The sequence below is a fragment of the Bos taurus genome, chromosome 5, assembly GCF_002263795.3.
Source record: "Bos taurus isolate L1 Dominette 01449 registration number 42190680 breed Hereford chromosome 5, ARS-UCD2.0, whole genome shotgun sequence".
Taxonomy (NCBI): domain Eukaryota; kingdom Metazoa; phylum Chordata; class Mammalia; order Artiodactyla; family Bovidae; genus Bos; species Bos taurus.
In genome coordinates this window covers 30,757,017-30,770,464 of record NC_037332.1, presented here as the reverse complement: position 1 = coordinate 30,770,464, position 13,448 = coordinate 30,757,017, and the positions used below count along the sequence as shown (strand labels likewise).

General features: G+C 55.9%; 1 protein-coding gene across 13 annotated transcripts in view; it reads right to left on the bottom strand.

Annotated features, from left to right (window-relative positions):
- KMT2D (lysine methyltransferase 2D) overlaps window positions 1–11,485 on the bottom strand; it is a 40,119-nt gene extending 28,634 nt beyond the window's left edge. For all 13 annotated transcript variants that reach the window (XM_059886906.1, XM_024992458.2, XM_059886914.1 and 10 more), the window contains exons 1-12: window positions 10,302–11,485; window positions 6,030–6,115; window positions 5,654–5,780; window positions 5,256–5,479; window positions 5,031–5,140; window positions 4,735–4,897; window positions 4,000–4,165; window positions 3,793–3,907; window positions 3,486–3,643; window positions 3,144–3,289; window positions 1,383–3,005; window positions 190–1,295 (exon numbers count right to left, since the gene is read on the bottom strand). In XM_059886906.1, coding sequence (XP_059742889.1) covers window positions 190–1,295; window positions 1,383–3,005; window positions 3,144–3,289; window positions 3,486–3,643; window positions 3,793–3,907; window positions 4,000–4,165; window positions 4,735–4,897; window positions 5,031–5,140; window positions 5,256–5,479; window positions 5,654–5,780; window positions 6,030–6,078 — 3,987 coding nt within the window. In that variant the 5' untranslated portion in view covers window positions 6,079–6,115; window positions 10,302–11,485. The remainder of the gene's footprint in view (window positions 1–189; window positions 1,296–1,382; window positions 3,006–3,143; window positions 3,290–3,485; window positions 3,644–3,792; window positions 3,908–3,999; window positions 4,166–4,734; window positions 4,898–5,030; window positions 5,141–5,255; window positions 5,480–5,653; window positions 5,781–6,029; window positions 6,116–10,301) is intronic.
- Window positions 11,486–13,448: the final 1,963 nt, after the last annotated feature.

The window sequence follows — 13,448 nt, the reverse complement described above, 5'->3', positions numbered from 1 at the left end:
GCAGCCCACCAGGCTCCTCCGTCCATGGGATTTTTCCAGGCAAGAGTATTGGAGTGGGTTGCCATTGCCTTCTCCCTCTGAGAACCTAGGATTCAATAAGTCAGGTGGGAAGGTATCAGTGAGTAACAGAACCGTACCTCTGACAGTGACGGGACATCAAACACACCCAGCGGCTGGATAGCCCCTCACCTGTTTGATGCGGGAACGAGCTGGGGAGCTGCGCCGCCTCCCCTTGTCCCCCTCGGCTTTGCCTCCTCCAATAGCTGTCCCAGCATCACACAATAGCGAGTCATCAGTCTCTGGAAGCGAGTCGGTACAGAGCCGCAGGGAGCCCTCATCTCGGGCTGGACTAACGTCTGTAGATACCCCCAACTCCATGGACAGGGAGCCACCCCCCTCGGGATCTGGAGAGCCTAGCAGGGGCTCTGAGCCAGGAAAACTGGCACTGGCATCGCCCTGGCTCAGATTGGAGATCTCATTAACGATGTCGGATTTGATGAGAATAGGTGGGGTTGGGGCCACTGGTGCACGTGGCTCCTCTTGCTCTTCACAGGGTGAGCCCTGCCCTGCCTGCTTGCATTCTGGGCCATAGACCTCCATAGGGGTCACAGGGGCCAGCTCCTCAGAGTCCAGGAGCACAGGAGAACCCTTAAGTTCACTAGCCAAACTGCCAGGGGTCTGTCCAGCCTCTGGCTGTGAACCAGGAGTGTCAGTCCCATCCAGAGGGGCTGTATCTTCCCCCAGGCCACAGAAGTCATCCAGGGCTGGGGCAGGGCTGGGTGCAGGGCAGGAAAGGTTCCCCAGAGGAGATGGAAGAGGACTAGTAGGGCTGGGTTCCAAGGCTGGGCACTCAGGTTCTGGGGCTTTCTCAGTCTCCATCTTCTGTGGCTCAGCCTCTTCTGAGACCTCCACTGCCTTGTCCATGGGACTCAGCGGGGAAGGAACCAACAGCGGCAGGGCAGGAGAGCACTGGGAAGGAGGTGAGTTTGAGGGAGGCAGGGAATGCTGGAGGAGAGGGGAACAACGAGGGGGGAGGGGCTCCATCAGGATGGGAGAGGCCGGTCCCATGGGGGAGCCTGGGGATGGGGGAAGGATCATAGGGGGTACAGGCTCAGGGTCAGTGCAGTTAGCTTCTGGTGGAGGGCTGATAGGTGTCTCCAGGATGGGGGCAGCCAGTGGTGACTCAGGGTCACTGTCCCCTTTAGCATCAAAGGGGTACTCCAACTCTCCCAACGGAGACAGGGCTGGTGGGGCCACAGTTGTGATGATGGGTGAAAGTGGAGGAGGAAGAGGATCTGGAGGAAAAGAGAAGCTCTTAGATTAGATGTGCCATAAAGAGTTAAAGACCATCCCAGAGTAACAGGGTACTAAGAGCCCCTTACCTGGTGGCATCAGCTGAGGTGACAAAGATGGCTCCCCAGATGGGGACAATGGCAGCTCCTCAGGCAGAGGGGACAGAGGTGGTTCCCCAGGCTCAGACAGGGCCGGCTCTCCAAGCACAGGGGATAAGGGTGGCTCCCTGGGTGGGAGGAGTAAGGGCAATTCCTCAGATGCAAGACACAGGCTTGGCTCCTCAATGGGCTCTTCAGGTCGAGGGGACAGGTGTGGTTCCTCAGGCCGGGGGGTCAGGCGCGGTTCCTCAGGCCGAGGGGACAGGCGCGGTTCCTCAGGCCGAGGGGACAGGCGCGGTTCCTCAGGCCGGGGGGACAGGCATGGTTCCTCAGGCTGGGGAGACAGGCGTGGTTCCTCGGATGCAAGGGACAGATGTGGCTCCTCAGGCACGGGGGACAGGTGCAGCTCCTGAGGCGCGGGGGACAGGCAGGGCTCCTGGGGTGCAGGGGACAGGCGCAGCTCCTTGGACGCAGGGGACAGGCGTGGCTCCTCAGGCGCAGGGGACAGGTGCGGCTGCTGGGGCACCGGGGACAGGTGCGGCTGCTGGGGTGCGGGGGACAGACGCGGCTCCTCGGGTGCAGGGGACAGGCACGGCTGCTGGGGTGCGGGGGACAGGCGTGGCTCCTCAGGTGCAGGGGACAGGCACGGCTCCTGGGGTGCAGGGGACAGACGCGGCTCCTGGGATGCGGGGGACAGACGCGGCTCCTGGGGTGCAGGAGACAGGCGTGGTTTCTCAGGTTGAGGGGACAGGTGTGGCTCCTCAGGCCGGGGGCAAAGTCGTAGTTCCTCAGGCAGTGGCAACAGCGGTGACTCCTCCAGCGGCAGGGACACGAGCAAGTCTTCCGGAGGTGGGGAAGCAGGCGGGTCTTCAGGTGGCGGAGATGTAGGGGAGTCCTCAGGTGGAGGGGACAGGCGTGAAGCCTCAGGTGGAGGGGATGTGGGAGACTCCTCAGGTGGCGGTGACAGGGGAGACTCCTCAGGCGGGGGGGACAGGCGTGACACCTCAGGCGGGGGAGACATAGGCAAGTCTTCAGGTGGTGGGGACATGGGTGAGTCCTCAGGCGGTGGGGATAGGCGTGACGCCTCAGGTGGCGGGGAGAGAGGAGACTCCTCGGGTGGAGGGGACAGGGGCGACTCCTCAAATGGTGGGAACAGACAAGAGGCCTCAGGTGGCGGAGACATAGGTGACTCTTCAGGTGGCGGAGACATGGGTGACTCTTCCGGTGGTGGAGACAGGCGAGATGCTTCCGGTGGTGGGGAAGTAGGCAATTCTTCAGGGGGAGGGGACAGAGGAGACTCCTCCAGTGGTGGGGACAGGGGTGACGCTTCAGGTGGTGGGGGTAAGGGTGTATCGAGTGGGGGATGTGGGGGGGAGTCCTCTGGGGAAGAGAAGGGTGGTGACTCAGGTGGGGGAGACAGAGGAGACTCCTCAGGCGGTGGAGAGAGGGGTGAGTCCTCAGGCGGTGGGGACAGGCGCGATGCCTCAGGCGGCGGGGACGTGGGTGAGTCCTCAGGTGGTGGGGACAGGGGCGACTCCTCAGGTGGGGGCAGCAGTGGCATCTCCTCATTTAGGGGGGCCTCCAACTGGGGCTCAAGTTGGGCCCCTTCTCTCCCTGCAGACATAACACACTCTGCTCCTACCTAGCTCAGCTGCACCCCCACAGCAAGTATAGGGTCGGGGCAAAGCAGAGATTGGCCCTTGCTGCAGGATAGAAGGGGATTACTTTCAGGAACCCTCAAACCCTACTCACCTAGTGGTTTGGCTTCACATTGCAGGGGCCCCGGTTCCTTGGGTTGCATAGAGGTCACGTGTCCACCCTTTGGCTGCCCTTGGCACGCAACATACAGACTATTGGGCTCATCAGTGGGGGTAGCGCCAGGCTCTAGGGGTGAGAATCTGCAGAGGGCACAGGAAGCAGACTCGCATCACCTACGGACCCCTCTAGAGCACACAGAGGTGAGGCATGGATGCTCTAGAATGCACTGCTCACCCGATGGCCCTCCTCTCAAAGGCTGTTTGCTTGAACACAGCCCCTGCCCATCTCAGTACCTCCCAGGCCCCCTCCCCACCTCTGCCAATCCACACCACTTACCTGCTACAGACCGGGGGGTGCTGCTCAGCAAGAGAACTGACAGGCTGTCCTCCCGGGGCTTTGTGACAGCGGTGACAGAGCGAATAGTTCTCAAACCACTCAGAGTTGGGATTCAGCTCAGCTGAGCCTGCCCCACAGGCCCGGCACACCCGGCATGCCTAGCGGAAGGGAACAAGCAAAATGGCCACCGGTCAGACAACAGAGACGCAGAGACGGGAGAAGAGCACAGGGCATGTCCCAAAGGGGAAACCTGGGGCGCTGCAGGAAGTGGAATTAGGGAGAGTAAGGAGCACTGGGGCACACTCACCTTGCACTTCCAAGAGTGAGCAGGCAGTTCTTCCATTGGTGGTTTCAGGCAGAAGGTATGGTATCCTTTGTCACACGTCTCACAGACCAACATCTTAGAGTCATTCCCAGGTTTCCTGCGGGGGCACATAACAGGGTTCTCCCTGCCCTCCTTTTCAACCCTGACCTGTGCTTCACCTAAGGTTCCCTTCTGCCCTCCCACTTTTACCTGCAAGCTTGGCACACTTTGCATTCAGGGCACTGCCAGCCAGCACGCTTGCGGGCAGTCAGAGCAGTGTCCAGACAGGCCCCGTGATAGTGATGCCCACAGCTGGTACAGAAGAACAAGTCACACAATTCCCCTGGCCCCTCACATACTGCACAGCGAGCCTCCTCTGCAGTAGGAAGGGAAGGATGACACAGGTCAGCTATGGATTCCTTACAGGACTCAGCACAGTGCTGTCTACATAACTGGCATTCCACAGACACAGAATGAACAAAGTTTGTAAGTGTCTGCCTAACATACACCAGGCACTGCTCTAGGCACTGCACTACATCACGCATGTATGCTCAGTCATTTCAGTCGTGCCTGACTCTTTGAGACCCCATGAACTGTAGCCCACAAAGCTCCTCTGTCCATGGGATTCTGCAGGCAAGGATACTGGAGTGGGTTGCCATGCCCTTCTCCAGGGGATCTTTCCAAATAGGGATCAAACCCACGTCTCTAACTTCTCCTGCACTAACAGGCAGGTTCTTTACCACTAGTGCCACCTGGAAAACCCAGGTACTGCAGAGACCACGGTAAATGAGACAGGCAGAGCCACTGCACTCAGAGTCCAAGCCTATTTTCATGGGGCAGACTGACAGCACGTAATTACAGATTTCAGAGCACTCTGCAGAGCATAAAAACCCCAGGAGCCGTGGACCCTCACGTGTCCCCTGTCCAAGGGGCAGGACTCCTCACCCAGATGTGTGGCCCCCTCACTGTGCTCTGGGCATAGCAGCTGCAGTGTTTTCATGGATAAGAAGGAACCGCTGGCAGTTGCACAGGGGAAGTGGTAAAGACGTGAACATCCAGGCGAGCGGCAAGGGATGGAGGCACCAAGTCTGGTGCAGTGGGAGCAGCGCTGCCAGGGTGGAAACAAAGCCTCAGGACTGGCCAGCTCTCTCCAGAGCCACAGGCCAGGCACCAGTTCTAACCCAGCATGCCCTCTGCCCACCCTGCCCTTTGCCTGTGCCATTCCCTGGCCCCTGCCCCACCTGTGAGATCCCTGAGAAGATGGCCTTGTCCACACCACATAGTTCTGGGCCCTCCTGCCCCCATACGCCTGCCGACCATGCAGCGCACCAGTGGTGAGCCCAGCAGGACCCTTTATAGGTGGAAAGAGGGAAAACAGTTAACAAGAACGTGACCCCTGGTTCAGGACCACCTAGCCCTTACCCCATTTCCTCCCCAAGTCAGCTACCCCACTTCCCTTCCCTTACCTCCAGGTTCTCCCAGGTGGGCAGGTGTCAGGCCCTCAGGGAAACCAATCTGTGATAGGTCCTCACTGGGCAGCGCTCCCTCACTGGGCCCTGGGTTCCCCCCAGGGGACACCACGGGACACCGGGGCCAGTCAAATGGCAACTCAAAGCGCCGTAGCTCCCGCTGCCCATGTAGACTGGGCTCTCCGCAGTTACAGAGAGCACAACGCCGCACCGGACCCCCGCTGTGAACACACAAGCATCAGCACCACGCCAGTCCTGCACCCTCAACAACCCCACGACTTGGCACACCTATGCTTCTTGAACACTCATTTCCTAAATCTTCCACTTTGAAAGCCCCAGATGCTCAAATCAAGTCTTCATACATCCTTATATTCTCATTTCCCCAAACTAGTTACCTGCAGTCCTGGGGAGGCTCCTGAAGCCGGGGACCCCCAGAACTGGGCACAGAGACCTCCCCAACATGTGGTTTGGGAAGGTCTGGCTCAGTGGCACCTGACTCCTCGGAGGCTGCAGGTCCATCAGCTGAATGAACAGAGAAAAAACATGTATCAGCCATTATCCTCTGTTTAATACCAGTCCACTCATCAGACCCATGAGATTACCCAAAACCCTTGGTGGATAACAGTGATGACATTTCAACTTCCGTCCCAAAGAACAAAGTCCTTCAATTATTACCTGTCTATCAGACAGACTTAGCTTCTGTCCCTGTGCTAGGACCAGAAATCTAAGATTTCCTGGGAAGAACAGAAACCCACTGTTCGTCCTACCCACCTGCTGGTTCCGAATCTTTATCCTCACCAGGCGGCTTCGGGCTGTCCATCCCTCTCTCCGACTGGGCAGAGCCCTCTCGGGGAGACCTGTCAGAGCCAAGAGATATCTATTTGTCTAGGAAATCTTCCCACTAAACACTTTCCTCCAAATCCTGAGGAGAAGGCAGCTAATGTTATCTAGAACCTATAGAAATCAGAGCAAAACCACACCTACAAACTCCTGTACTAATGACAAGGAAAATCCTTCTCCCCAACCCTTGTCCCACCGTCTACTTCCCCTCCAATAAACACATATCCTCTTCTTCCACTCTGAATTCCCGGGGGGGTCCACTTCCCATCTCCTGCCTAAGAGTTCCCAGGACAACCAGAAGCACCCACAAGCTACATCTAGTACCCCTCTTTGCCTCACATCTGAGTTCTTGGCTTCTGGCAGGCCCTATCCCTTGGACTTTTCCCTCAGTTCTCAAGTCAGCTACCATCCTAGAGGTCTTTCAGCGCTAACCCAGGAGTAGTCATAAACCAAGAAGTCTGAGTTCAGCTGAAATCCCTCTACTGGAGACCAAATTTGGGGTCTTGCAAGATGTAGAACATGTTACTGGAACGAAATCCCAGCTTTGGATGGATCTCCCCCACCTCCACTGGTTTCAACCAGAATATTCCAATCATAACAGAAGAAACTCCCAATTTCCCACCAACTGCCCATCTAAATCTAGCTCAGGCCCACCCCCTGGCCCCTGCCATGACTGAGCTCAAGTTCTCACCCAGCCTGAAGGCCTCAGGTCGTTGCCCTTAGCAACGCCAACTGCCCTTCCTCCTTAGATGTCCCTAGAAGTTAACAGAAGGGGCCTTAAGAGTTACTGAGCATGTGTAGCCAGGCCTGACGCTAGGCATGCTGGGAGTTGTAGTCTCAGGAAGCACACAGCCACTTGGAGCTGTTCTAAACGGGGGCAGGACACAGCAAAGCAGCTTCCTTCCTCTTCCATCAGGCAGGGTTTCCACACACACTATGGGGGTGGGGGGTAACGGTCCCCTCTTCTAAGATATGCCTGCCTATCCCAGAGCCAAATGAAACACACTAAAGTTATACCTAAGAAGGTCAAGATACACACCTTTGGGCATATTTTCCTAAATCTCAGAGGAAACTAATAAACACAGTACAAAAAAGAGAGAAGTAAAGAATTACAGAGCTGAGGAAGAGGAAAGGGGTCCTATAGAAGAAGGGAAGAAAGGGACAGGTGCCAACCGCTCTTAGTGGGAAGGGTAGGGGCTTAAGCAGAGAAACTATATAAAGTATAATTTTCCCATAGCAGGTGGAGCAGGTTACAGAACTCTAAATGAAAGTTTGAGAATTTTCTGTCTCCCCTTTTCCACTCCTCTTATTTAACCAGAAGGACCACACCAACCTTTGTAAAGACAAGCCTCTCTCCCCACACCAAATACCCCAGTCAGCCACTTGGGGTTGAGTGCATGGGGCAGATGAGGCTGGGGGAATCCTCAAAGGTGCCCAGGATCCATAAATCAATCACCTAAGAACCACAGTATCAGTGCTCTTTCCCTGAGTTAATATTCCATTTCCAAAGACTGGCAATGGGCCTCATGGGACATGCCACAGGAAGGGCAATTTTTACTCCTTTCCCTTTACACTATTAGATTCTACTAGACTGGGAAAGTGAAGTATCACTTGATACCTGCTACCTTTACTCCCAGATCATCTCTTTCCCAAAACTGTCACTCACATAATCACACCTAAAAGGAAAGCAGGGTGGCCATCTAGCCAGCCCAGAGAAAAGATGCTCTGGCACTTCAAGGGCCCCCCAGAAGCCACCTATGTGAAGTAGGGGTTGGAGGTCAGGGCACCAGCTAGGCTCCTCTTCCTATTCAGCCACTCAAGGCCTGACCACACCCAGAAGGCTTCAAAGTTTCCTAAACATGTGCAATTTTCGTGGTACCTTACCACTAAATATCCCCAAGAGCTTCCAACTGTTGTACTCTCAAAGTTGAGGCTAAAGGAGTCACAAACAGCAAGAAATCAAAAGCAACAGTGATAGCGCAGTGGGTGGGAGGACTGCCTCACACAAGGCCAGAGGGACGAATTCCTCCGCCCTCCCACAAGCGCAGCCCTCTCAAACTGGTAACGCTGGCACTGCCTGGGGAGGTGCAGAAACCACCTGCATCTAGCTTTGGGAAACAGTACCAACATCCTCCAAAGCTGCAGCCTCATTTATGGGATCATGGAAGATGAGAGATAAGCCAAGGGTTGAGTGTCCTCCAAGCTGGACCAGAGAATCCAGAGGCTCTTCTAAGGAGTCCCATTTCCCTTTGGACAGTCCAGCACCTCCCCCACCAATGCTGAGTCCGAGTTGTCAGGCCCCTGAACAGATCCAAACAAATAAAAACCACAGGTTCCCCTGTCTCAGCATTCAAAACCAGAAACACACATATACTCCAAGGGTTTTTCCCTGGGTCTAAACTGGGCTAAGGCCTGGCCAGGATTCCTCAAGGGAACTAGGGATCCTAGAGAAACACAGATCTAGCGAGTGAAACCATGGTGGGTCCATTTGATTCCAGGCTAAAGAGGCCCAGGACAGCAAGAAAGAAGGCAGAGATTCATCTCAACCCACTCTCCCCTCTGCCTCCATCCCAGACCAAAAGCTTTAGCTCCATTATGCCAGCCAAAGGGGAAATGGAGTCTTGGAGAGGTGAAAGGCTGAAGCAGGCCCTTGAGTGAACAGCTCTTCTGTAGGACTTCAGGACTTCCTGGTTCCCAGCCTGAGAATCAAACCACACCTCTCCCCACCCCCATTTTGGGCTGGCCCTCCAGGGAAGAACCCAAATGGCAACAGGGGCTCTGGAGACCCTCTGAACTATATCCCTGGGTCACTCTAGGGTCAGCTACAGCCAAAAAGGAGTGGTGTCTCTTAAGGAAGTTCTTTAGGGACAGACAGCCGGAGAGGCCCTCCACAGGAGGCAGGGGCAGACAGCATGGGTGACAGCTAGCCTCATTTCAGCACCCCTGTGCCACCTCTCACCTCAGGATTACCACCCAAAACCTTTCAAGGGCAAACCCCTATTCTGTCTTTTCCAAGACCAGGCTCAAAGTGGTTGAGCCTCTGTATGTTGGAGGAGACAAAGTGAGGGAGCAAAATACAGCAGCCAAATCCTGGCTGGGCAGCATGACAGCTGTGAGAGGGGCTGTCCCAGCCCAGGGTCCAGAGGCTCACGCTGCACCCTTCATGCAATCACACACACACACCCCTTCTCCCCAACACCTCCTGCCAGGGCTGAAAACACTGGCTTCAGAGACATGCTCCTATCAGGTCATTTCTCCTCCAAAGAGGTACTGGCCACCCTATTCTGCAGGGTTGGGACAGGATCACAGGACTAGTTAACATTCCCTGACTGAAAAAGGTTGGCGAGGTCTGGGAGGGGCCCTGCAGGACTGGCCAGAGACTTACGGGCGACCAGGCCCGGAGAAAGCAGGAGACAAAAGCCATTTTTTGCAGCCCACATTCACAGGGAGCAAATCTCAACGGCCTCCTCTATAATCCCCTAGAGATTATGTCCATCCCAAGAGGAGGGAAAGCAAAGCAGGCTAAGACAGCACTAGGCCTCGTTGGGGTCACTTTGCCAGGCAGGGGTAGTTTAAAGTTGACCAGCAAGGCCAGAGCTGCCCCCAGCCCCGCCTCCTTCTTGCCCCAGCCACCTCCTTCATCACAATAGTCAGTTTCCACTCTGCCCCATGCACAGTGAAATAAGGCCTAGTGCAGGAATCAGGATTCCTTGAGTCTCCCAGAGACTGCTCTCAGTGCCCGGATGAGCAAGAACAACCTTAAAGTCCAACCTGGCACTAAGTCTGACCTGGCAGTGGCACCCTACCCCCGTTCCCAAGTTGTTCTATTCCCAAGGCCCACAAGGAACCCTGAAGGAGAAGCAGCTGACTGGGATTGGTGCTGGCATCAGGGCTTGGGTCCTAGTTTAGTAGAGCTCCCCCCAACACAAAAATAAACAGGCAGAGAGACTTTCTGGCCAGGTTCCCAAACTCCCGTGGTTCCCTGAACCCCCCAGTCTTTAAAGAGGCACACCCCAGGACACCAGGCCTCGGTTCTCCTCTGGCGACTGGCTCAGGTTCCCTTGACAGACCCTGCCAAAGGAACCCTCCTCAGCTCTGGCACCCCCTTCTCCAACCTACAGGCCAGCTCGGGCCAAGATAGTCCATCTGGCTATGCCCCCAGTCCAACCCTTTCTGGGCCCTGGCCGGGCGGACTTCACTCACCTCTTCACAGGGCGATCCAGAAATCCTCATCCGAGAACATGGCCAGAGCCCGGGCCGCTCCCCGACCTCCAACCGCCAGAGCGATCACAGCCGCCCCCCGCACGGGGGGGCTTAAGGGGGCCAAGAACGGTAAATCCAGGTCGGAGTGGCCACCCTCCCCCCCCCTCAAAAAAAGCAAGAAGCCGAAGAAGGGTTCTCTGCCTCGGGTTCCAGCAGTTTAGGTTTCCATGGACAGCCCCAAGGCGGCGAATCCCGAGCGGACACAAAGAGAGCACCGGTGGCTTTGATCTTGGGCGAGCAGGCTCCGCATCCGCGTCGCCGGGCGGCCTCTCAGTCCTAGGGCCGGGCCAGCGCCCCGGTCGCCCGCGCCGGGCTCGGGCGGAACGTCGAGGCTCTCCAGATGGAACGTCGAGGCGCCTCCCCAGCAGCCCGGAAGGAATGCCGCGCCGCCGCGCCGGGCCCGGATGGAACGTGAGACCCTCGCAGGAGCGCCGAGCCCCTCTCCCCCTCGGGCCGGCGCCCCGGGGCCGCGCGAGCTACGGCGACACGGAGCCGGCGGGGCCGCGGGGCTGAACCTGACACACACCCAGTGCTGGGCTCCTCGACCCCGAGCACTCTCCCTCGGCGGCTTCGAGCCCCCCACCTTCTGCTCCCCCCTGGGGAAGGGAGGAGGGTAGGTGGGCGAGGAAGAGGAAGGGGCGGGCGGTGCGAGCCCTCTGCCCGCTCCCCTCCGGCCGCTCCAGGCCCTGCGCTCGCCTCCCTTCCCCTCTGGCCTCGGGAGCTGCCCCGCCCCCGGCCTGGCCGGCTCAGATCGGCGGCACCCCCTCGACCCCCGGCTGGCTGTGATCGCGGGGGGCCTAGAGGTGCATGGCCCAACCCCGGCTCCCGGCGCCGGGGGGTCAGGAAACTGAGCGGAAAGTGGGGAACGAGGCAGCCATTTGCAACCGGAGAGGAAAGTAGTGCAGCGCGGCGCCGCTCCGCCTCCCCCCCCCTCCGCCTCCTGTTCGGCCGGTAGGGTGGTTCCTGCGAAGGGGCTATTTCCTGGCCCGAGATCTCGGCAGCGGTCGTGAAGATTCAGGAAGCCTCCGGCGCGAGATCCGGGTGGCCCTTTTGCCCGGGGAACCCCACTCCAGAAGGGGAGAAAAGAGAAGACGCGGCCCTATTTTGTGTTGGAGCGGAGCGGCGGAGGGATTCGGTCCTCTCGGAGGAAAGGCTGTGACTCTGCAGTTCTACGCACACGCAGCGGGATCCCTCCGCCATAGGTTAACCCCGACTGCGCCGGGCCGGCCGCTGTGCAGACACGTGGGAATGAAGCCCCCCTCCTCTTCGCCCCAGACCTGGAACTGCCTCCTTTACCACCAGGCTAGTAAAACTAGGACTCTGGACACTTTCTAATTCCGTTTCGCTGGAGTTATCGGTCCCTGAAACTCTTAGCTGCCCCTTGTCTTGGCCAAGAGCAATCTTTCCCGGGAGGGGGATGGAAGAAGAGCCTGGAGATTGGCCGCTGCTCTGCATCCTGGGAACTGGAGTCCGCAAATGGAGAAAGTGAGGCACGGCGCCTGGCGCTGCAAAGGGTGGGTTCCTGCCACGTTCGGGGGCCTAAAGGAAAGCGGAACGAGTCCCTAGTCGTTCCTGCTGGCTCTCAACCCCCCTCGAGAGGAAAGAGGACTGTTAGTGCCTCCACAATCACCTCCCCTGTCAAAACAGAAATGCAGAGTTTCCCCTCCTTTCCCTGGTGCTCCCAGCCCCAGCCCTTCTTTCCGAATCTTCAGGGCCTGTGCTCCCCAGCACCCCCCCGCCCCCCCCCCCGCCTTTTCAGTAAACAGAGGGCATGTAACTTGTAGCCTTGCTACTTGGCTAGAGTACTGTTATTCTACGCAAGATCCCAAAACAGCTTGCAGGGACACCCCCCCGCCCCCCCCGCCCCCTCCCGCCCCCCTTCCCCCTACCCCCCGCCACCAATTAGTCTGGATGAGAAAGGGTTGGAATGATTTCTCTGCATTAACTCTACCCACGGGATAGACAGGAGGAGACAAATTAACAAATGCGCTGGATACTTAAAATATTCTTAGTTATTCCTCACCCTCGTTATGAATTAATGTGGAATTATGTCCATATTACAGATGAAGAGATTGACACTAAAATACATAAAATTGTTCAACAAACCACATCTAGTGAGAAGTTGAGCCTTGCCGTAATGCAAGCCAATGGCCATGTTTGTCCTAGGATGTGTGTATGTGTATATAAATATTTTTTAAATTTTTATTTTAATATGTGGAGAAAGACACAAACCAGGTGCAGGGCTGGTTTTGTGGGAAGGGGTTTACAGTGCTGTCCAATAGAACTTTCTGCAATGATAGAAACGCCCTATACATTCATGTGGCTTAGTCACATGTAGCTATTGGGTACTTTGAAAAGTAAGTGGTGCAACTGAGGAACTTTTAATTTTAAAAAATTTTAAAACTAAATAGCAATATATGACTTGTAGCTTTTATACTGGACAGTGCAGAAGACCTAAATGCCTACTGGCCAGAGTCATAGGAGGGATCAGGACTAGGTATGTCTTGGCTAGCCAAACACTGTAATATGCTCTGCACTGACCATTCAGGTCTAATTCAGCAAAAAAAAGTCCAGCAGTAACTCCTCACCTGTAAATGGAAGGCCTCTCCCTACTTTCTGCACCCAGAGGCCAGGAGGCAGATCCTCACCAGAAAAACCTCAAATAATACACAATAGCCATCTTTTAAGGGTTTATTATGTATGAGGACCTATGCTAAGCATTTCATATATCACCTTAGTTTTATTCTTACCTCAATCCTATGAGGAAGGTTTAACTACACATAGTAAATGAGACACTAAGAGAGGTTCAGAGGCTCAGAGAGTTTAAGTGTCTTCCTAGCATCACACAGTTAAGTGGAAGAGGAACTCTTTTTAACCCAGCCATTAACCACTATTCTTTACTACTATCAGGCTTTGAGATTGTTTGATATGCCTCTCAAAAACCTGATATTTGTTATCCCATTTCAAACCTCATGGACATAACAATAGTATAGATACCTGTAATGAGAATTCCAGGTCTGATGTGCAAAAAGACCTAATATTAGTGTAAGGAGAGAGAGTGATGAGAACCCTAAAGAGATTCCTGAG